This window comes from Cherax quadricarinatus, chromosome 42 (genome assembly GCF_038502225.1).
Source record: "Cherax quadricarinatus isolate ZL_2023a chromosome 42, ASM3850222v1, whole genome shotgun sequence".
NCBI classification, from domain to species: Eukaryota; Metazoa; Arthropoda; class Malacostraca; order Decapoda; family Parastacidae; genus Cherax; species Cherax quadricarinatus.
Window position 1 is genome coordinate 10,788,820 of NC_091333.1, and position 25,216 is coordinate 10,814,035.

The 25,216-nt window shown below is 40.4% G+C and overlaps 1 protein-coding gene across 10 annotated transcripts in view; it reads right to left on the reverse strand.

Moving 5' to 3' along the window:
- The window catches only part of LOC128695631 (guanine nucleotide exchange factor DBS), a 773,026-nt gene that overhangs the window by 20,763 nt on the left and 727,047 nt on the right, over nucleotides 1-25,216 (reverse strand). For 4 of the 10 annotated variants that reach the window (XM_070093289.1, XM_070093288.1, XM_070093287.1 and 1 more), the window contains 5 exons: nucleotides 13,342-13,515; nucleotides 11,327-11,407; nucleotides 9,519-9,644; nucleotides 3,617-3,883; nucleotides 2,628-2,741 (listed from right to left, as the gene is read on the reverse strand). In XM_070093289.1, the coding sequence (XP_069949390.1) occupies nucleotides 2,628-2,741; nucleotides 3,617-3,883; nucleotides 9,519-9,644; nucleotides 11,327-11,407; nucleotides 13,342-13,515 (762 nt within the window). The remainder of the gene's footprint in view (nucleotides 1-2,627; nucleotides 2,742-3,616; nucleotides 3,884-9,518; nucleotides 9,645-11,326; nucleotides 11,408-13,341; nucleotides 13,516-25,216) is intronic. The other 6 variants (XM_053786364.2, XM_053786365.2, XM_053786360.2 and 3 more) reach the window with 5 other exon arrangements.

Here is a 25,216-nt window from a genome sequence, read left to right on the forward strand (position 1 = left end):
TGATGGCCTGGCTAGCAAGGTTGGTAGGCTGGCAAATAAGAGACAGTAGGAAGGAAAGTGTTGAGTGCAGATAGTGTGCATGAAGAACGTAAATAATCTCTAGACGTATATAATAAACATTGGACATTGTCACAAGTGAACCCACATATAGGAAATAAACAGAAGGAGGTAATAATTACTAAAAAGAATAAGAAGAAAATTTTCAAACCGGGATGTCTGAATGTGCGTGGATGCTGTGCGAATGATAGGAAAGAGATGATTGTGGATGTTATGAATGAGAAGAAGCTAGATGTCCTGGCTTTAAGTGAAACAAAGCTGAAGGGGGTGGGAGAGTTTCAGTGGAGAGGAATAAATGGGATTAGGTCAGGGGTTTCAAACAGAGCTAGAACTAAAGAAGAAGTAACAATAATGTTAAAGGATAAGCTATGGCAGGAAAAGAGGGAGTATAAATGTACATGTATTAATTCAAGGATTATGTGGAGTAAAATGAAGGTTGGATGTGGAAAGTGGGTTATGGTAAGCATATATGCACCTGGAGAAGAGAGAAGTGTAGAGGAGAGAGAGAGATTTTGGGAAATGTTGAGTGAATGTGTGGGGAGTTTTGAACCAAGTGTGAGAGTACTTGTGGTTGGGGATTTCAATGATAAAGTGGGTAAAAATATTGTGGAGGGAGTAGTAAGTAAATTTGGGGTGCCAGGGGTAAATGAAAATAGAGTTTGGTAATAAGTAATACATATTTTATGAAAAAGAGGATAAATAAATATACAAGGTATGATATAGCACGTAATGAAAGTAGTTTGTTAGATTATGTATTGGTGGATAAAAGGTTGATGGGTAGGCTTCAGGATGTACACGTTTATAGAGGGGCAACCGATATATCAGATCATTATCTAGTTGTAGCTACAGTTAGAGTAAGAGGTAGATGGGAAAAAGAGGAAAATGGCAACAACAAGTAAGAGGGAGGTGAAAGTGTATAAACTAAGGGAGGAGGAAGTTCGGGTGAGATATAAGCAACTATTGGCAGAAAGGTGGGCTGGTGCAAGTATGAGTAGTGGGGGAGTTGAAGAGGATTGGAATAGTTTTAAAAATGCAGTATTAGAATGTGGGGCAGAAGTTTGTGGTTATAGGAGGGTGGGTGCAGGAGGAAAGAGGAGTGATTGGTGGAATGATGAAGTAAAGGGTGTGATAAAAGAGAAAAAGGTAGCTTATGAGAGGTTTTTACAAAGCAGAAGTGTTGTAAGAAGAGTAGAGTATATGGAGAGTAAAAGAAAGGTGAAGAGAGTGGTGAGAGAGTGCAAAAGGAGAGCAGATGATAGAGTGGGAGAGGCACTGTCAAGAAATTTTAATGAAAATAAGAAAAAAATTTGGAGTGAGTTAAACAAGAAAGCCTAGGGAACAAATGGATTTGTCAGTTAAAAACAGAGTAGGAGAGTTAGTAGATGGGGATGTAAGTGTGGGGGAGGTGCGTGAGGCATTACGTAGAATGAAAGGGGGTAAAGCAGGTGGAAATGACGGGATCATGACAGAAATGTTAAATGCAGGGGGGATGATAGTGTTGGAGTGGTTGGTATTTTTTTTTAATAAATGTATGAAAGAGGGGAAGGTACCTAGGGACTGGCAGAGAGCATGTATAGTCCCTTTATATAAAGGGAAGGGGGACAAAAGAGATTGTAAGAATTATAGAGGAATTAGTTTACTGAGTATACCAGGAAAAGTGTACAGTAGGGTTATTATTGAAAGAATCAGAGGCAAGACAAAATGTAGGATTGCGGATGAGCAAGGAGGTTTTAGAGTAGGTAGGGGATGTGTAGATCAGGTGTTTACATTGAAGCATATATGTGAACAGTATCTAGATAAAGGTAGGGAAGTTTTTATTGCATTTATGGATTTAGAAAAGGCATATGATAGAGTGGATAGGGGGGCATTGTGGCAGATGTTGCAAATATATGGAATAGGTGGTAAGTTACTAAATGCTGTAAAGAGTTTTTATGAGGATAGTGAGGCTCAGGTTAGGGAGTGTATTAAAGAGGGGGACTACTTCCCGGTAAAAGTAGGTCTTAGACAGGGATGTGTAATGTCACCATGGTTGTTTAATATATTTATAGATGGGGTTGTAAAAGAAGTAAATGCTAGGGTGTTCAGGAGAGGGGTGGGATTAAATTATGGGGAATCGAATACAAAATGGGAAGTAACACAGTTACTTTTTGCTAATGATACTGTGCTTATGGGTGATTCTAAAGAAAAATTGCAGAGGTTAGTGGATAAATTTGGGAGTGTGTGTAAAGGTAGAAAGTTGAAAGTGAACATAGTGATGAGGGTATCAAATGATTTAGATAAAGAAAAATTGGATACCAAATTGGGGAAGAGGAGTACGGAAGAAGTGAATGTTTTCAGATATTTGGGAGTTGACATATCAGCAGATTTATTTATGAAGGATGAGGTTAATCATAGAATTGACGAGGGAAAAAAGGTGAGTGGTGCGTTGAGGTATATGTGGAGACAAAGAACGTTATCTATAGAGGCAAAGAAGGGAATGTATGAAAGTATAGTGGTACCAACACACTTATATGGGTGTGAAGCTTGGGTTTGTTGAAAGAAGAAGAAATATACATATTCCTCACACTTACGGCAGTGAGCATGTGGAAATCTTGAGCCTCTGCTAACAACTGGTCGACATGTATGACTGAATCTCCGATCTCAGACATTGCTGAGAGCTGCTTTAATGAGACTTCCAGGCATGTCTAACAAAGTAAACAAAGAATAGGAATTGCAAGACATTCACATGCAATAAAAACCACACGTTACAGTAAAATAACATACAATCATCACTACAATTTCACAGGCTTCCTTTTTCATATGCAATATATAGATGATGTAGTTCACATGTAATACATACTGTTAGCCACAAAAGAAAGCCACCAGTATGAGTGCATTTCAGCTTATTTGTAGTTTTCCATTATCCAATGTCTTTTTCCGAGGGGGCAACTAATGAACAGATTAATTTGTTTAGGGTTTCTTTTGAGATTGCTGGCCTTTTTTATCCCCAAAGATCTGTTTTTAGTCTGGTTAATATTTAAATAATAAAAAATTATTTTTTTCTGCAGTAATACAAAATGTAGTTTACATGTTATAAAATATTGTTGAGTACAAAAGAAAGCCACTAGCATGCAGTGGATTTCTTATCAGTGTCAATATTAACCAGATCAGAATGGCATATTACAAAGATATGCTCTTTGAAATACAAAATGAATTCAAATCTGAAACAATATTTGTTATGCAAACTTTAATTTTGTATATTATTTGTAGATTTTACCTTTGCAGGATCTCTAAGAATGTAACCCTCCATGAATTTTTAGGGATAACTAAACCTACATATACTGGTGTTCACCACCCAGTATACGTGAGAAGTGATCAAGGTCTCAGGAACAAAACAATTTCTAAATAAATATGCCCTACTGTTTGTTCACGCGCCTTTTAACCACCTGTTGGTGTCTGCTATCAATGTTTTTTCATGTATTTTTTATGAATATAAATTTGGATGATGATTACCAATTTGGAAATTATAACATATTGACTTAAACACTCAGTGAATTACACAATCAATAACTCGGCTCACCTGCAGCTCTCTGAAATCTGTTTCAAAGCGTCTCAGCTGAAGACACTGTGTGAGCCTTCCTTCGTGTCTTGTCCAGAATTCATCAAAGGTTCTTTCCGTCTCCTCCAGCTGAACCAATAGCCGCTCCACTGCAGTTACATTGATGAGCTTGTCAGGACAAAGTCGTGCAGAGCGTGGTTCTCCAGGTCGTTTGATGCAGTTCAGTAATGTTTCTCCGTGTCGAGATGCGGATAACAAGTCGTCCTTCAGCACACTGTATTCAGCACACTGTTGGCAAGTAAATGAGTACTTAAAAAATGCATACTACACCTTCAGGTGTCAACCCATGAAGAATTGATCAGCATTACTGCTCCTGATGTGCATGCTGTTTTGAGCAACCATATGTTTCCAAAGGAAAAAAATCATATGCCTGCATATTTTTACTCTTCAAGTTTAAAAGCCACTACTCTGTGGCTGGAACTTCAAAAACCAATGTACAATTAGCAATGGAAATTTTTGATGTTTCAATTTGCTCTGGCCTATTATCAAATTGAGGTTTTTATGTCAAGAGACACAACAATAAGGTTAAAATTTTTTTATAATACTTAAAGATAATATTATGGAACAAATGTCTTAAATAATGTACAGGTAAATCCCACAAGGGTTGAAAATAAAAATGTAATAGACAGGTCTGATATATTTTTGGCCAAGAGATCCTCTTCAGTAGAATCAGGTTATATATAAGCAAGTAGACCAGTGTGAGAGCGACATCTACTCGAAGCCAGGTAAGTCTTTTGGTGAATTTTGCATACCAGATTTACCTACATAATACTGACTATTCTCCATATTTTGCATTTAGAAAAGTTACTACAATGCAAATTTATGTACTGTATTTGTTGGGTATATATGTACTCGAACCCAGGCCCTCGCCTTTGTTCTACTTCATGTTTCTTACCTGCCAAAGATGGTCTATAATTGATGCCCATATATACTGATCTTTTCTCAGGTAGCGTTCTTGGCAATTTTTAAAATTATTTACTATATTACAGCTTTTAATGCCCTCAGGTAAGCAGTTTAAAATTATGATTTCAATATTTTTGGCATAACATTTCTACATAAGACTGATCTGTACGAGTTGGCTATCAATGGGATATTTATTTCTTGTATAGTGTCTGTGGGGTCCTGCTACAACTCCAAGAACACAAGTCTGGGCAGAGACATCAGAAGTATGTAGGAGGCAACAACAGCCTGACTGGTCAGCAGATTACTCTGCAATCAGTGGATGGAGTCTCGATTCTTCACCACTCCTTGTGCTGTATAGCCCCCACACAGGTTTAGAACTTCATGAAATGCAATACAATATAAGGTATGAATAGTATTCAATATTCAAAGTTTATTCTCTATAAGGATTACAAAGCTGAGTTTACAGAATTTGGTTATTGTGTGGTTTACATGTGGTAAAATAATAATTACAGAGTGTACCACTAGAACACCTAGCATGGCTAGGCATTTCGGGCAGACTTAGATTAAATCTTAAGTTTAAAATATTACAAAATTATGAGGTAAGTTGGTATTATGGCTAAGTGACTAAATACTAGTTTGTGGGTTTAGCAATGTGAATGCTTTTGTTTTGGCACTATACATAGTTTCAGTATTGGAGTATCACAGGCCAACTTATGACTAGTTAAGATTCATTATTTTGAGATTGAGATTGATATTTCTGTTTATAGTCAAATGGGTGAGTGAGTGTAAGTGTTAACCACCAGGTGGTATTCATGTAATTAGTTGACAGGGTGTATCAGGGAGATAAGATGTTTTGTGATGGTAGTTTTGAAGGTGATGAATGTGTCTGCAGTTTTAGAATTTTCAGGTAGGGTGTTCCAGATTTTAGGGCCTTTGACATACATTGAATTTTTGTAAAGGTTTAGTCGGACACGGGGAATGTCATAGAGATGTTTGTGTCTGGTGTTGTGCCTGTGGGTTCTGTCACAACTATCAAGAAAGCATTTTAGGTCAAGGTTAATATTGGAATTTAAGGTTCTGTAGATGTAGAGTGCACAATAGTAAGTGTGGATGTACTGAACAGGGAGTAAGTTCAGATCTATGAAGAGTGGGGGGGGGGGGTGTTGCCAGGGATGGGATTGAGTGATTATTCTTACTGCGGCTTTTTGTTGGGCTATTATTGGCTTTAGGTGTGTTGCTGCAGTTGAACCCCAAGCACAGATAGCATAGGTGAGGTATGGATATATAAGTGAATGGTATAGTGTGAGAAGGGCAGTTTGCGGCACGTAGCATCGTATCTTGGAGAGGATCCCAACCGTTTTGGATACTTTTTTGGTTATGTGTTGGATATGGGTGCTGAAGTTCAGGTTGTTGTCGAGGTATAGGCCTAGGAATTTGCCCTCATTATGCCTGGCAATTAGAGTGTTGTCGATCTTAATGTTAATTTGCGCATCTCCTGCTCTGCTACCAAACATAATGTAGTAGGTTTTGTCAGTGTTAAGCATAAGTTTATTGGCTGTCATCCAAGTCGATATTTTGATCAGCTCCTCATTAACAATGGTGTTGAGGGTGGCAAGATTAGGGTGAGAGATGACATAAGTCATGTCGTCAGCAAAGAGAATGGTGTTCAGGTGTTGAGATACGTTTGGAAGATCATTGATGTATATGAGGAAGAGCAGGGGACCAAGGACACTTCCCTGTGGAACTCCAGTATCAAGTGGCTGTGTTGTTGATGTTGTGTCTTTAATGGTGACATACTGATACCTATTAGTAAGGTAAGATTTGAAATATGCAAGCGCATGGCCTCTTATACCATAATGGTCAAGTTTGTGGAGTAGGATGCCGTGGTCTACTGTCTCAAAAGCTTTTCTTAGGTCAATAAAAATTCCTAGTGGATATTCCTTATTTTCCAATGCTGTGTAAAGCAGATCTAGCATTTTTATGATTGCATCGTTAGTGCTTTTATTTTTCCTGAATCCAAATTGGCAGGGGTTGAGTATGTTTTGTGCCGTTATAAATGAATATAGTCTCCTGTGCATGAGTTTCTCAAAGATTTTGGATAGCAATGGTAAGTTTGATATTGGACTATAGTTGTTTAAATCTGTAGGGTCACCACCTTTATGTATTGGTGTAACCCTTGCCGTCTTGAGTAGTTTCGGGAAGGTGCTAGTTTCTAGTGACTTGTTAAAAAGTAATGAGATAGCATGCGAGAGGACATGGGCCGCTCTCTTGTACAATAATGGTGGGACATGAGACAGATTCCCTGAGTTATTTTTAAGTGACTTTATAATCTCGGTGACTTCCGTAGGCTCAGTTGGAGCAAGATAGAAGGAATTTGGGAAATTCCCATCTAGGTAGTCCCTGGCATGGGCATTGGTACATGGGATTTTATTGGCGAGATTAGAACCTATGGTTGAGAAGAAGTCGTTTATCTTGTTAGCTGTGTCAGTGGGATGCAGTGGTGTTTCATTAGGTTTAGTTAGGACAATATTCTTGGTTTTTTTCAGTGTTTTCCAGGTCTTTTTTATATCTCCTCTTGTGTCAGTGAATCTACTGGAGTAGTATAGTTGTTTGGCTTTCTTTATTACTTTGGTGAGGACTGATGAATAGTGTTTAGGAATATCTTTGTGTATTAAGCCCTGTCTATATTGCTTTTCATAATGGTGTTTCTTATCAATGGATTTCAGGATGGTGCTGGTTAGCCATGGGCAACCAAGCCGTTTGTTTGTGATCTGTTTCGTTTTTATAGGACAATGTTTGTTGTATAGTCTAAGTAATTTGTTAAGAAAAATGTCTGTCCAGTCATCAATACCTTGCCTTGGAGAATTCTGTAGGCCAGTCAACAGTCTCTAGGTCAGCTGTGAACTTCCTTATAGAGGCCTCATCATGGAGTCTAAATGAAACTTTGTTGTATTCAAGTGGTGGTTTACTAATGTTTGCCAAGAGGAAGGTAGGGTAGTGGTCTGTAGTGCTATCTGTGATTATCCTCTGATTATCCCTGATTTAAGGGGGGCTAGTATATTGGTCCATATGTGGTCTATTATGGTTGCACTTGTTTCAGTGAGCCTGGTTGGTTTAGTTCTTGTTGGTATGAGAAGTGTGTTGTTCATATTGTTGATGAAATCAGTTACAGGCTGATCATCTAGTAGGCCAAGGTTGATGTTGAAGTCTCCAGCAATAGAGGACAAACAGTTCTGAGTGTAGACTTTACTGTTAAAGAATAAAAAGACACAATAACAGTGACTGGGACAATACACAAATAATATAATAATCTTTATTTCTACAAGTACATTTACAAGATAGGCCTACCTGACATCAATGACATACTACTATATAAAAAGCCCCATGATATGTTGAGTATTTCGGGCAAATTAGCTCAATTCTGTCCCCAGGATGCGACCCACACCAGTCGACTAACACCCAGATACAGTGGTCCCTCAATAATCGTCTGGACTGAAAGTCGTCCATTTCGGAAATAGTCCTGTTTTTTCGTCAAAATATTGGCTTGCAAATGGTCCGGTAACTCGCTAATAGTCCTTCGTCCCGGACGCGTACTCACGCTCTGAGCCACCTCGGCCTTTCCTTCCCAGCCAGTGTGCCATTGTTTACCAGTGAGCGAAGGTCCCCTCACGTGCTCCAGCGAAATATTTCATAATATTCCATTTATTTTAGTGCTTGCAAGTTATTTAAGTGCTAAATAAGCTACCATGGCTCCAAAGAAAGCTCCTAGTGCCAAGCCTTTGGTAAAGAAGGTGAGAAATACGATTGAATTTAAGAAAAACATCATTGAACAATATGAAAGTGGCGTACGTGTGGGCGAACTGGCGAGGATGTATAACAACTCCCATACAACCATAACTTCCATCATAGCCAAGAAAAAGGAAATCAAGGATGCTGTTGTTGCAAAGGGGGTAAATATGCTGACAAAAATGAGATCACCAGTACTCGAAGATGTTGAGAAGTTATTATTGGTGTGGATAAATGAGAAACAATTAGCAGGAGATAGTCTTATGACGTCGCTTATTTGTGAAAAGGCTAGGCAGTTGCATGACGATTTGGTAAAGAAATTGCCTGCAACTAGTGGCGATGTGAGTGAATTTAAGGCCAGCAAAGGCTGGTTTGAGAGATTTAATAAGCGTACTGGCATACACAGTGTGGTAAGGCATGGTGAGGCTGCCAGTTCGGACCACAAGGCGGTTGAAAAATATGCGCATGAATTCAAGGAGTACATAAACAGTGAAGGACTGAAACCTGAACAAGTGTTCAATTGTGATGAAACAGAAGAAAATGCCAAAGAGGACCTACATTACTGGCATTAAGAAACAGAGAAGAGAAGTAACCCCAGAAAAGCAATTGGTACCCGAGGTGTTGATGGAAGGGAATTCCCCTTCCAAACAGTAAATCATCCAATCTGTCTCCTTCTCCAGTCTTCCATACACAAAGAAGAATTGCCAATAAAGGTAAGTGTTATTCTGTTAATGTTTAATTCATCATGTGCCACTGTATTGTTTATGTACTACATCTATATTTCATGTAAAAAAATTTTTTGTTTTAATACTTCTGGGTGTCAGGAACGGATTAATTGAATTTACATTATTTCTTATGGGGAAAATTGATTCGTAAATCGTCCATTTTGATAATAGTCCCACTTCCAGGAATGGATTATGGACGATTATTGAGGGACCACTGTACCTATTTTACTGTTAGGTGAGCATGGACAGCAGGTATCTTAAGGAAACACATCTTAAATATTTCCACCCGTACCGGTGACCGAACCACGGACCTCAGTGTGTGAGCTGAGTACCCTTGCAAGCAACCGAGCTACGGATCACCTTGAATGATAATTAAGTGCACTTATACCTAAATAAATTTACTTGATTATGATTCATGAAAAAAAGAAAAAAACGAAGAGTCCCCCCACCTGTGAACGAAGAAGTTCCTCCGTAGAAGCGACATCGTTGGGGAATTCGGTCTCCTGCAGCTTCTGGGTGAAGGCTCTCAGCGAGGCACTGATCTCCTGTGTGTTGGCGCTGAACTTCTCCACCGCCTGCAACCAGAGGGAGGTGGAGGGTCTTGGGGTGTTGGGAACTACTTGGGGGAGGGTACATGCCACCAAGTTTATAAAGGTCACATAGTAATACATTCTCATGCCCAGTTCAAGTGGCTGAAGAAGCGACTTTACTGAATGTGAGGAATCTTTGGCTGAAGGAAGCAGGCAGGAGCACTAATGCTCTTACCACATTTATGATCAGGTAGAAAAAAAGTAGCTTTAATAGCCCCTTTATATTTTACCAGCAAATACATTCACAGTAAAGTACAAATAGTGTTCATTTTTACAATACAAAACTCTTTACAGAAGCAACTCTAAATTTCCAGCAAGACAACACAGCACAACACACAAGAGGTATATCTCCACAGTTGAACTGCATAATCCTGTGTATAATTATTTTTTACCTGCATCCCTAAACATCTAAAAGTGTACATATATCCAGTCACATTGATACATATTGATGAATCAAAAATGTATTTCTCTGTTTCTCAGAATATATGCACACTAGTACAAGGGTAATAAAATGTTGAAGGAAAAAAAAAAATCCATGAAACGGGGTAGCCCTGAACGTCCGGAGATAGGGTTTAGGGGATGACGGTACACAGGAGTGTGGCGCCCACGCCCTGGTCGTCAGGGGCGCGGCGACCTGGGACACGGGGGGCACACGTAGTAGGATCACGCCCTACTGCCCGAGTTCCAAAATCATAAACGAAGATAAAACTAAGGACAGAAATAAATGTACTCTGACGTCACCACTGAGTCCCAGGGATATCGGAGGAGGGACCATCAAGTTGAGCACAGACAGGGTCAGGAGCACCCTGGGCCAGTAGTGCACGGGCCCACCTGGGACTGCACCCACCAAGTACAGGACCAAATAGATACTTTCCCTACCTAGACTCCAACCACAGGGAGGAGAGAGTGAAAGAGAGCAATGAAAAGTCACCAATGTCTGTGGCTTTTGAAAGATCTCAGGGATTACCTTATTAATTTATAAAATATCTGAATGAGCTATATTTACAAACGATTCAATAACACTCCTTTACAGTGATGTCAATAAAACAGATTCAGATTGTTTTATTTGCTTAGAATTACTCAAATTGTGGGATCATAGTGGCATAAGGTCTATTGTGCTATCAAACCATACATTCATCTAGCAAAAAAATTGATATACATGGTGAAAAACTTTCTCCTACATTCAACGTACTCTACAATATTGACTTTCGGTTGGAAGCATTTAATTTTATTAACTGTTAAAAAATATGAAAAAAAAAAACTGCATATTACAACCTTACAATATATATACTGTACAAGTCAAAAGATATTTGACAAATGGCTATCTTGACCACGATGAGGATTTACAAGGGGAAGAAAAAGACCCAGTAGGGATATTTTCTAAGAACTAAACCTTTATCATGGCATAAAAAAAAAGAATAATTTTAATGAATATTTAGTCACAATTTCAGCAGACGCTCGGATTCAAATTAACCCAGTGCCACTTAACTTAGGGAATTTTTGAACAGTATTCTACCATGTAATTCTTAAAACAAATTTCCGAATCAAGATATCCTGGGTAGGAATCCTAGGAATTACAGGCCAGTATCTCAGAGGTTCCTTTGGTAACAACTTGGGGGGGTCTTGAGCAAGCCCCGCGCACCTAAGACCCAGGTGCGGCACTGTACCTGCTTCAGAGTAGCCACGGCGTGCTGGATCTGTCGGGAAAAGAGTTGCTCATTGTAGAAGCGATGGTAGCCAGGGCGGCGCTGTATCAGGGAGAGTAGAGAGGGCCGCGTTAGACACTGGTGAGGGGGAGGGAATAGGGCGCGCCGGGGCATTTTTGAGGGGATGGGGTAGGTGGCCATCGAGGACGCCATAAACAGTCAGTTCAGTCTAGAGCTGCCAAAATGATGAAAACCATATACGTCGCAATACAGTATCTGAATGTCTTGTCGAAGAATGCCATCCCTCACTTTGAAAGCCCTGCAGTATACTGTCATCAAAGTACTAAGCAGACTGTAAATACTGTTGAATGAATAACAATGCATACATTTTCTTGTACATAAATGGTATGCAATGCCGACAAGATGAAGAATTAGACACACATGCAACATCTGTGTATCTTTATTTGTAGACGTTTCGCCATCCAGTGGCTTTATGCCTGTGCTTCAGATTCTTCAGGATTGCGGTGCTCTTCACCAATTCCAAAGCTGAGGGACTGATTACCGAGTCTTTTGTATATAGTTCTACAGTCTTTCCCATCATGTCCTCGAATTTGTATTGATAAAGCCACTGGAGGGCGAAACGTCTACAAATGAAGATACCCAGATGTTGCATGTGTGTCCAATTCTTCACACATTTTCTTGTTTTCATGGCGTGAAGAATGAGAACAACTTCCAGAAATATATTTTTATTGGGGCAACGATCTGCTCTGTGTAAAACCTTATCAAGTAATGATAGAGATTACATGATAACAGTTCTACACAGAGCAATACAGTATCCTCATAAAAACTTATTCTGCAACTTGTCTTGTTCTACATACCCGGTAGCAGGCCATTTCGTCTATACTGCACGGTATTTCAACAAACCCATCCCCTCATATTGGCAGCTCTGCGGCACTCCATCCACGACAAATGGCGAAAAGTTACAATCCTTCGCAAAGATTCAATGTGAACGCAACGTCCTCCAGAAAAAAAAGTAGGAGTTCGTGTAAAAAAAAAACATTTAGTCTCATAATAAAATATCGAAAATAGTTGATGTCGTAGTGGAAGAGTGGATGGAGTCTCAGTCATGGAAGCTGGGAATCGGAGTGGGACAGGGAGATGTGGGGGAGAGGGATGCCAGGGTAAAGCAAGGGAGAGTAGACGAGTGTATGATGAATCTTGGTGCTATTCATGAGAAACCTGTTGAGAGAAAACATACTTTCACATTTTCTACAACAATTAGGGCACTGAGCCTGGTTTTTTTTTTTTTACATGTGCAAAGGATAACGTCCTTTCGCTTCTCAGTTTCTAAAGGGACGAATAGAGCTCTTCGCCAATTTTTATTTTCCACCTTTACTAATTAGGACAAGAAACATGCACCTATTATTGCATTTATGAAACCAATAATAGGTCTTAATTCCAACTCATATCATATTCATGCTATATATTTTACTCATTAGATTAGCTCGTGAATCCATGAATATAAGCACATACAAATTCTTTGGGAACACAATTAATTTCCATTCTCAAAGGCAGTTTCTGTGTAACACAGCTTTGTCAAAATGTGTATATAAAACCTTCTCACACTATTCACCTGCTAAATGCCCATTCACTGTAATAAATCAGCAGGTGAGAGAGAGAGAAGTCATGTTGGATGAGGAACTACGTGTCTTGTGTCGTGCAGGTCAAACAGTAGGAAAGGTATGAGGAAGCACACCAAGTGGTATAAGAGGCAGCATCCGCCCGGGATAAAGTATCAACTAAAGTAATAATTATCTTAAAATCCATCAAATAACACAGAATTCAATGGTTTACAATACTGTACAATATACAGCTTTCAAATTTAATCTTTAACCAAATCTCTGCGTGTAAATCATGAGAAAAAAATTTAAAAGCATCTTGAAGCAAATTTAGACAAATGAACAAACTTTTCATTACTGTTTTCTTTTGGCTATAGATTATGGGGGTACCGGTGTGTTTGACCTGCACACACACACCTGAATCTGGAGGATATAGTCCCCTGCTATGAAGGCATCTGAGTCGTGGGTGGCGGCGATATCGTTGATCAGCTCGACGACGGTGCGAGCGTGGGCCACTGCCGCCTCCTCTATACCAGAGAATAGCCGACGTGGGTTCCTTGCTACTACTCTTCTGCCACGTTCTCGGTCTCTCTGTGCAGTGAGGGCGGGGCAGGACACTCATGGGTATGGGCGGTGTTTTTTAACAAGGCCAGTTGGTAGTTTAGATGGTGAGTAGCAGATAGTTTAATGGAAGGATTTAGCATACAGAGGACAGGCACACGGAGAAGAGCACAATTAAGCATGTGTTATATACAAGATAAAAGGTATGTACAGTACAGTTATGAAAGAGGCAGTTAAAAAAGAGCAGTTTGTATAAACAGCAAAAGCATATAAAAGCAATGGGAAATAAACAATGTTTGGCGTTATTGATACAGGGAGACGTGAAAAGATGGCATATATTACAAAAAAATATATTGGAGGAAGTCAAAAGCAGAATGGAAAAACAGTCCGCAAATAAAAATTGAGACAGATGTCAGTTGGTAATGAGAAGCAGTCAAAATATTTGAAAAAAATAAATGATGCGATCGATGATATTAAATGCATTGTGGAAACAAGAATAGCAACAATGAAAATGAAAAATATTGTACAGTTATTGAGATGGAATTTTATAGAAAATGAAAAAAATAAGAAAATTGTTGAAGTGCAGAAAAATTTTATGGGGCAAAAATCACATTATATATATATATATATATATATATATATATATATATATATATATATATATATATATATATATATATATATATATATATACATTATATATATAAACACACAAACAGGATGTTTAGGTGAGTGATTTGTGGGGCCAGGATAGGGAAGGATAGAATAAACTTGATCAGACAGGGTTAGGTATGGTCATTAGAATAACATACACAAAATATTAGCTAATACAACAGAGTTGCATCAATGTGATTCATGCTGCCTCAGGAGCCAATAGCCTATCATTATAGTTTGTACAAAAAAATAATATATCCATAAAAGATGGTCATGTTTCACATTAGTTTGTATCGTGGATTAGCTGTGATAAAAAAAATATAATTGATTCCTAAGAATCTCGTTGGTAAATGTGGATATTTGTAACTTGAGGCGTTCGTAAGATGGTGACCTCCTGTATGTGCCTCTTCTCAGTGATGCTCGTGAGGATACAGTGGAAAGGAACATGTATTTAGAAAAAAAAAAAAACTTTTTAAACAGGTATTAAGATAGTTTAACAAATTGAGTTAAAAACTAAAATAAAAAATAACTTATTTTAACAATAATTTGCTAGTCACGTTAATCATGCCTTATAATATATATATATATATATATATATATATATATATATATATATATATATATATATATATATATATATATATATATATATATATATATATATATATATATAATGTAGTGGCACGATCACACTGCCTTTATCATTGCAGCACCACGCAGTGTACATCTCACAAAGTGGGACAGACGAAACAGAAGCAAAAAATTTCATTCATGAAAAAATGTTAATGTTAAGTTGGATAGTAATACAGAACAGACCAAAAACTTTACTGAATATTCTCGTCAGACTGATTTGTTTTATGACTTACAAACAACCTCCTTTAAGAGATAGAGAGATAAGATAAGATTTCGTTCGGATTTTTAACCCCGGAGGGTTAGCCACCCAGGATAACCCAAGAAAGTCAGTGCGTCATCGAGGACTGTCTAACTTATTTCCATTGGGGTCCTTAATCTTGTCCCCCAGGATGCGACCCACACCAGTCGACAAACACCCAGGTACCTATTTGCTGTTAGGTGAACAGGACAACAGGTGTAAGGAAACGTGTCGGAATGTTTCCACCCGCCGGGAATCGAACCCGGGCCCTCCGTGTGTGAAGCGGGAGCTTTAGCCACCAGGCCACCGGGGCACCTTTCCAACATAATGTCGTCATGGGCAGGTGTACTACCCTTGCAAACTACTAATAAACAACCACAATATACCCTGACTGGCGTCAACCCAACAATTACATCTTCACACATCCTGAGCTGGTATCAACCTCACAGCAGTCCCTAATGTACCACCCTACGCCCTGATCTGGTGTCAGCTCCACTACAACGTCTCCTTACACCACAATTATACACCCTAGCCTGGTGTTAACTCCTGTAGAATTCCCTAATGCACAACAGCCATACTCCTCTTCCCGTTGTCATCCCATGATATATCCTCTCCATATATTCAGTCCCTTCTCCAATATTCTATTTTTCTGGGTGTGTCACGAAAAACTTCTACCCAGCACTAATAGAACGAAAGCCATCTGTACAACATCCATTATTTGGTTATAAGCGCTTTTTAACACTAATCCCGATATAGACTTCATCTTACAAGCTAAACTTTTCACAGATTTTGCCCTACATTGCTAAAAGACAAGCATTTTTCCGTCTCACGCCCTTATTTCTCAATCTCACGTCCTTTGTGTTTTGCATGACTATCATGCCTGAGAAACCTCGAGTGTGTGACTGGAAAGTTAGTTATATCCGTAATACCTGGAAGAAGGTATTCCACTGTATCGATATATACATTAAACTAAAACACTGTATTTACAAGGGCTACGGCAGTTAAGCACTGCCACTCAAGAGTTTTCATACTTCACGTTACACTAAATTTTAGTAACGACGTGCCCTTAAAAATATCTGAACTACGGCAATTTATCTCAATTTTGTAGAAAGTTTCCTGTGAAACCTTTGGCCCGATCAGTAAGTCATCGTAGTCATGGACTCGTGTAAAATCTCTCGCTTTCTCACTCATAATAAAATTTACTGTCTAATAATATTTAAAAGTAAATTATGCAAATTATTTGGATGAGTGGTGCTCAAAACGCGTTGTATACTAGTCTACGTATTTTTTCGTACTTTGTATGATAATTTGCAACAAATATGCAGCAATACCCTTCAGAGAAGGGGCATAGAAGCTGGTGAAAGTCTCTTGTTCCAAGGATCAAACCTAACTACCTTACATGCCCCTGGCTCTCAATGGCCCCTAGTGGTTTACACTCTCCTATAAATACACAATAATAAAATATTTGTAACACCCGTATGATACATTCTTTAATGAAGGAGCTTTGTGTAGTCGATAGGCTTTCAATATAATTAGATACAAAATGAGAGACCCTAATACAAGCTGTCAAGAGGAGAAATGAGTTTGGTCTCAAAACTAAAAATGACACTTGTTAATTACTTGTCTGTGGGGGATGATACGCGAGCTCACCTGAGATACTGCTAATTACCTGTCTTGTGTGGGGAGGCAAGGGCTTACCTGAGATACTGGTGCAGACATGGGACTTAGCTGGAGTAGCTCACGATGCCATAAGTAACGGGCCAGACACCAGTTTGAATTCCTTATGTGCTCCGATCCTAGGCTCTTTTCTGGTCGAAGTTCCAATCTTAGATGACTCATAGTACCAGCCCTGATTTCATTCCAACTGGGGAAATGGTCGGATCCACCGCTCGCCTCATTCCAACTGGCACAGTGTTCGGATCCACTGTTCGTTTCATTCCAACTGGAAGAGCATTCAGAGCCACTATTTGCTGCATTCCATGTGGAAAAGCATCTCGATACACAGCCCTCTTCATTCCGACTGGAAGAATGTTCTGCTTCAACCCTCGCTTCATTCCAGCTAATGTCCTCATCCAGTCCCTCGCCAGCATCGCCTACGCTATGGTCTTGATTAGATTCAATGCCAGAGTCACTCCAGCTGAATTCCTGGCTAGAGTCTTCACTAACGTCGCTCCAACTTGGGTCCTGGCTACAGGCTAAGCTTTCGTCGTCTCGATTTCTACGAAAAGAATCAATGGTTCTGTAAATACTGATAAACTCATCGTTGAAACTGTCTTCTGTAAGGTGATTGTCCTCCCAATTATCGTATTCTAAGCCACAAGTAGGTGTCCACTTCCATCTTGAGTCTCCGGTGAACCAGTATTTTGGTAGACTAGGCTTGAGTGCACCAGGTTTATTGGCTATTGTAATCTCTGAGAAATCACGGAGATTTCTGTTTTCATATCTAGCCTCACCTTCATGCCGACAACTGTTAATGAAGTTTTCTAAATTCGTTAACTCCTGTCTCACGACATTAAAATTATCATAGCTGCTCATTTCATTCCCACACCACTCGCATCTAATCTTTCCTGTCATGTTGGGAGGAGCTTCAGTAGTGATGCTTGGATTTTTTCCATACATTTGGTTATCTTCACAAGAAAGCTGAGGACATGGGTGTCTTCTAAATGCAACTGAACACTCATATTCTGATGATAGTAAAGGCAGGCACTTGGTCGCTGGACTTCCTGGAGGGCTCTTGTTGGAGTCCATTAATATCTTGTTTTGCATCTTCCAGTTTTCGTCTAAGACTTCAGACGATACGTCATTCGGAAGAGGAAGAGTCGGAGGTTCCTTACTGATTTTCATACACTCTGTTTCAGGGTCTTTCACGACTATACCTGGCAGAGTGAGATTTGCAAACCGAAAAATGTAGGGAACAGAGTACAGACTTTCGCATAAACTTTTAGCAGAGAAAGTAGGAGTATCTGGTCTAGGTACAGAAGAGACGTGGTAATTTCCATGGAACTCGAAGCATGGACGTGGAACTGGTACATTTGTATAATCTGCCATCAAGCAGAAAGGGGCTCCATTAGTCGCTGCTACTGCAGGAGGAACATGCTGGAGGTTCTCTTGCGCTGATGAAGAAGATTCATCAGACAATGTGGTTGAGGGAAGATAGGATGAGTTTTCTTTGTGGGGAAAGCTGAAAAACTGATTACTCAACTTATCATTTCCTGGCAGGGAATCGGGTTCATGACACTTTCTTACATGGAGGAAGAACGGTCTGGTACCCGGAGAAAGGGAGTGGATATCAATCACAGGAGTGTCGAAGTCATTAAGGCTCTCATATATTGGATTTATCATCATGTTTCTTTTTCCATAATCACCAAACATTTGTTTCAACCTTATTTGTATATCCCGTCAGGAGAAACTGCTCAATTCACACACTGACTAGCACAAAATAAATCACACGATAAAAGCCTTTTATGTATATAACACGTGATAAACATCGACCCACAACATGGCATCCAGGACACAGCAGCGTGGCACAGTGTTCTTATATCCTGGTAGTAGCAGTCTCTCAAGAGCACATCCTCACAGCACATGGTGGCACCAGCAGAGTAAGAGAGCACCGCTTCGTAAAGGTACCGGCTGCGGGATCCCGCTAACTCCTCGGGCGGGAAGTGCGACCCTCATGATGCATGAGACCCACGCTACTCGAACTGATCACAGGTATTCACACTTTCTGACGTTCCGCGCTACGGTACACGCTACCTCAAGCGTGACCCAGAGGGGAACTAACGTTTATGTCACCCAGCAACCGCACTCACACCTCTTCCTCTCATCATTTTCCCTAGCTTTATGTGGAATGAGAAAGCCAAGTCATTTCCTTTCACATACGCCAGTAATCCCTTGCTGATTTCTTTCTTTCCGTTTCGCGAGCACATCGTTCCAAACCAATAACAGAAATATAAATATTCAAGAATTAAGGAAATTCTTGGAAAAAAGATATAAGCATGGAAAGAACATTCTTTTCCTTCTACAGGAGTGAAAGACACAGTGGCCGCTGTTTAAAAAAGTTGGTAAACGGTAAAATAAAAAAGAACATACAAAGAGGAAAGTCCAAACAGGAAGTGAATTAATATTGTCACAGAAAATGCGCCAAACCCTGAGAACAAGATGTGTAAATATCAGAGGAAGAGAGAACTATCTAACACTGATGAACCCGTCACAAGTTTTGGTCTTTGTAACTTATTCAACGTTTTAACAATTTTCGAGTCAACCTTCTGTAAAACTACCAAGTGAGGGCATAATTTACATAACTCCCTTGAAAAAAAATGCGGCCCATGCAAGCACATCGTTACATTTTGCATTAATATCTCGTTTTGAAAACCGAGTATATTTATGGTTAAGCATTAGCTGGCAGTCCCCAGTGTTTGTCAACATTATAAATACTAAGATCAACTATTGTAGTATGATTCTGACGTTAATTTTTAATGTATTTTTATACTGCAGTATATTATTTATTGTAAACTGTCGCACTCATTCGGGTGAAAATAAATAATGTGTATTGAGAACAGCCTGATGTGCGATAATTATTAGTAAGTCATATAAGTCCTGGGAATGGGAATCAATTAGTCTTTATTCGGGAAAATGAATGGTAGTTGAGTTGCCTGCTGGGGTTGTACAGGACCAACACGGTAAGGAAAGCTGTGTGCGGCTGGTCGTGGGGGAGGAAGGGGCCACTGTATCCGATTTTTTTCAGTGTCACTGCCATAAATAAATGGAAATAATTGGACAGAGAAATCTAGTGAGCGGAAAGCAAATATTTTACGCTCGGTGGACGGACGAGCACACAGTCATCAATTTATACGAGACACCATCGACTGAGAACGGAAATAGAACAGAAAGAAAAGAGAAAGCGATAGTGTACAAGTGTACCTCTTATGAGGTACACTTGTTGTTCTCAAAGATTTGTTAAGTTATACCATGAATTAAGGAAAGATCCTGGACTTCACCTTACGAAATAGACTAAGCAAATGCGATAGTAATTATGGACAAGGTAGACTATAGTGGAAAATTGAACATGTTATTAGAAGAAAGGGATACTTACGTGCCCCTTAACACTGAGCTACACATTCATACACTCACCCTCACTCTGATCAAGATAGTGGCCAGTCATATGGTCACTATCTTGAACACTATGTGCTTAATTGTCCATTTACTGTGTAATATAGATACAGGATAACTTATGTCATATGTAAAGATATCTTATTTATGAAAATAAGATACCAGATCTATTAAGTAAGTTTCCAATATTTACTTATAACAGATGTAAACCCAGATGTACTCCTGTAAACCCTCTTGGGGCCTTAGGTCTTCTGTGTATCCATATGTTCTTGCGCTACCATCCACAGGATGGATATGGGGTGCACAATAAACTATAAATCCATGCGCTGATCCACACGCTCTTCCACACACTCACACGCCCATATAATCACCCATACACTCACCCACACGCCCATATAATCACCCACACACTCACCCACACGACATGAACTTCAGATTCCTAAATTCTCTTGGTAAGCTATGCCATCACTCCTCGCTCCATTTCTCCATCTCCTCTCTCCTTCCTTTTCTCTTCTTTCTTGCCTGTGACAGATCTCTCATTTCTTCATTTCTCATTCTTTTGTAATCTTCCTTACAGCCACACGTCTACAATCACATCGTTCTTTCCTCTTCCTTCTTTCTTCCACCCATCTCAGAATGTTTCCTTTGGCCTTTATCCATCGTTCAGCGAATTCTCTGGCTCTCCTGCGGGTACACCTCATTCCATTCAATACTCCCTTCAGTGCCCTCGCTCGCTTACGTTTACATAACGCTAGACTAGGTTACATTAGGGTAAATTACGTTACATCTGGTTACGTTAATTTAGGTTACTCTGCGTTACACTAGGTCTCGCATTCGGCTTTAAAGAAAGTAACTTCGTGGAACATAGGCCTAGCGGGAAGTAGGCTTAGCACAACATGGAACTAGATGCGTAACAGTTTGATATATGACAGACGTGTCACACACACACACACACACACACACACACACACACACACACACACACACACACACACACACACACACACACACACACACACACACACACAGGCTGGACACCTGATCCAGCAACTGGCTTCTCGAATTTAACCCCGCCAAATGCAGTCATGAAGATCGGGGACGGGCACAGAAGACCGCAGACGGAGTATAGGTTAGGTGGCCAAAGACTGCAAACCTCGCTCAAGGAGAAAGATCTCAGGGTGAGTATAACACCGAGCACGTCTCCGGAAGCACACATCAACCTGACGTACACGGTGTACAGTGTCTTGAACGATTCATTACTAAGGTATCGGAACGCTGTTCCCAGATTTGCCAGGCGCCTATATGCTGCAGAGTTTAGAGATAGTCACTTTCTCCATTAGCAGGTAATTCAAAGAGGCTTTAAACAGGGGTAAAAATAAATTGTTATACGACGTTTCACCCACACCGATAAAGCCTCACTGGAGCTTTAACTGCGATGTTTCACCCACACCGATAAGGCCTCACTGGAGCTATGAATCGACCCCTGCAACCACAAATAGGTGAGTACTGTGGGTAAAACGTAAGCTAATCTATGAATTGCAACTTGCAGGGTTACACCACTCTCTACCTTCATAAAATACTGTTGATCAAGTCCCGGTTAGAGACCGTCAACATTCACAAAAGTCTGACTGGAGAAACCTGACCACCCGCTGTGGGACCTGAGAGACGGACTGGTACTTCCATGACCCGGGCTTAAAAATCCATCCTCTCATTTCAAACTTTACCACCAAAAGTGCACCTCTTTTTTTTTCTTTTACCATTATCATATGCCTATTTCTAAATTACAATATGAGTTTCACCCCCCCAAAAAAAAAAAAACGAACAGAGTAGGGCAATATAAAGTCAATATCTGAAATTATAAACCATTACAACTTCAGAGAAAATCATAGATATTATGACGTGGAAATATATTTGATTTACTAAGAAATTCTTACCATTTTCAAAGTGTTCCATTCTTACCGTGTGATCGAGGGCACTCAGCTAACAGTGAGATTAAATAAAAAAAAAAATAGGTAGGTGCAAAATTGTATTTAATAGTGAAACAGTTATATATTAAGTTACTTATGCAAGTGCAATTGGGCAAACAAAATATTTGTGGGCAGAAGAAAAACAAAAATAAAACAAAACCATAAAAGCAAAATTAAGACGAAGTGGTATTACACTTTAAATATATATATATATATATATATATATATATATATATATATATATATATATATATATATATATATATATATATATATATATATATATATATATATATATATATAATGTTTACGAAAGATTTTTAATTAAGAATAAGCTAGCTGAAGAAAACAAAAAAATGTCAGCAGTAAGACACTCACATACACAATAATAGTTGAAGTATATTGAAGTATATTGGAGTATATTGGAGTATATTCATTATTGAATATAAGTGGTTTAAGTCAATTTGGATGAAACAATAATTCAGCTCACCATCCAGACAAACATGGCAACTTGCAAAATACGTAAAAAAAATCAAAATACAAGTCAAGGACAAATTTAAGGATGTGCGTAAGAATTATGGAATGTGCAAGTGTCATGACACCGGTGCTTCATACACACACGTGTGTCAGGTGCTTCATACACACACGTGTGTCAGGTGCTTCATACACACACGTGTGTCAGGTGCTTCATACACACACGTGTCAGGTGCTTCATACACACACGTGTCAGGTGCTTCATACACACACACGTGTCAGGTGCTTCACACACACACACACACACACACACACACACACGTGTGAGGTGCTTCACACACACACACACGTGTCAGGTGCTTCACACACACACACACACACACACACACACACACACGTGTCAGGTGCTTCACACACACACACACACACACACACACACACGTGTCAGGTGCTTCACACACACACACACACACACGTGTCAGGCGCGTCACACACACCTGTCTCATGCTTCACACACACACACACACACACACACACACACACACGTGTCAGGTGCTTCACACACACACACACACGTGTCAGGTGCTTCACACACACACACACACACACACGAGTCAGGTGCTTCACACACACACACACACACACACACACACGTGTCAGGTGCTTCACACACACACACACACACACACACACACACACACACGTGTCAGGTGCTTCACACACACACACACACACACACACACACACACGTGTCAGGTGCTTCACACACACACGTGTCAGGTGCTTCACACACACACACGTGTCAGGTGCTTCATACACACGTGTCAGGTGCTTCACACACACACGTGTCAGGTGCTTCACACACACACACACACACACACGTGTCAGGTGCTTCACACACACACACACAAAGTGTCAGGTGCTTCACACACACGTGTCAGGTGCTTCACACACACACGTGTCAGGTGCTTCATACACACACGTGTCAGGTGCTTCATACACACACGTGTGTCAGGTGCTACACACACACACACACACACACACACACACACACACACACACACACACACACACACACACACACGTGTCAGGTGCTTCACACACACACACACACACACACACACACACACACACACACACACACACGTGTCAGGTGCTTCACACACACACACACACACACACACACACACACACACGTGTCAGGTGCTTCACACACACACACACACACACACACGTGTCAGGTGCTTCACACACACACACACACGTGTCAGGTGCTTCATACACACACACACACGTGTCAGGTGCTTCACACAACACACACACACACACACGTGTCAGGTGCTACACACACACACACACACACACACACACACGTGTCAGGTGCTTCACACACACACACACACGTGTCAGGTGCTTCATACACACACACACACGTGTCAGGTGCTTCACACACACACACACACGTGTCAGGTGCTTCATACACACACGTGTGTCAGGTGCTTCATACACACACACACACACACACACACACACACACACAGCAAGACTGAGGGACAAAGAGGGGTACCAGAGAGTATACCTCGACCGCGACAGAACACAAGAAGAAAGGACTACACTGAAAGAGAAGGTACAGAGACGCAAGGAGGAACGAGAAGCAATGAAAATGAGCAGGACCCAGACACAGGAGGAAGGGCAAACACACCCCACAGAATCTCCCACCAAAAGACTCCACCCGCGATATTCCCAACGCAACTGAGCAACCTATACTACAACCCACTCACTGTTCCCTCTGCCACCAATCCCCATATCACAAACCTCACCCCAACAGCTGTCCCTTATGGGAATTCTGACCCCACCCCCATCAACACAAACCCCACCTACACCACAGCCCCATATAGGCCCCCACCAAGGCTCTCGCTCCCCCAACCCCAATATTCTTGCATGACCACAATGATAGAAAAGAAGCTAAAGGTTTGGTACACAAACGCGGATGGAATAATGAATAAACATGAGGAGTGGAATGAAAGAATCAGTGAAAAATCCCCAGACATCATAGCAGTCACAGAAACAAAACTCGCTGAGACAATAACAGACACAATCTTCCCAACAGGATATCAGATCCTGAGGAAAGATAGAAGGAGTAGAGGGGGAGGAGGGGTTGCACTGCTCATAAAACACCGATGGGGATTTGAGGAAATGGAAGGCATGGACATGATTGGAGAAAGAGACTACATTGTAGGTACAATTCAGTCCGGAGAACATAAAGTAGTCATTGGAGTGATGTATAACCCACCACAGAACTGCAGGAGGCCAAGAGAGGAGTACGAAGAAAACAACAGGGTGATGGTGGACACACTGGCTGAGGTGGCAAGAAGAGCTCACTCGAGCAGAGCAAAGTTACTGGTAATGGGCGATTTCAACCACAGGGAGATCGACTGGGAAAACCTGGAGCCACATGGGGGTCCCGAAACATGGAGAGCCAAGATGATGGATGTGGTACTTGAAAACCTCATGCATCAACATGTCAGGGACACAACCAGAGAGAGAGGGGAGGATGAGCCAGCAAGACTGGATCTTGTGCTCACCCTGAGCAGTTCAGACATTGAGGACATCACTTATGAGAGGCCCCTTGGAGCTAGCGATCATGTGGTTCTGA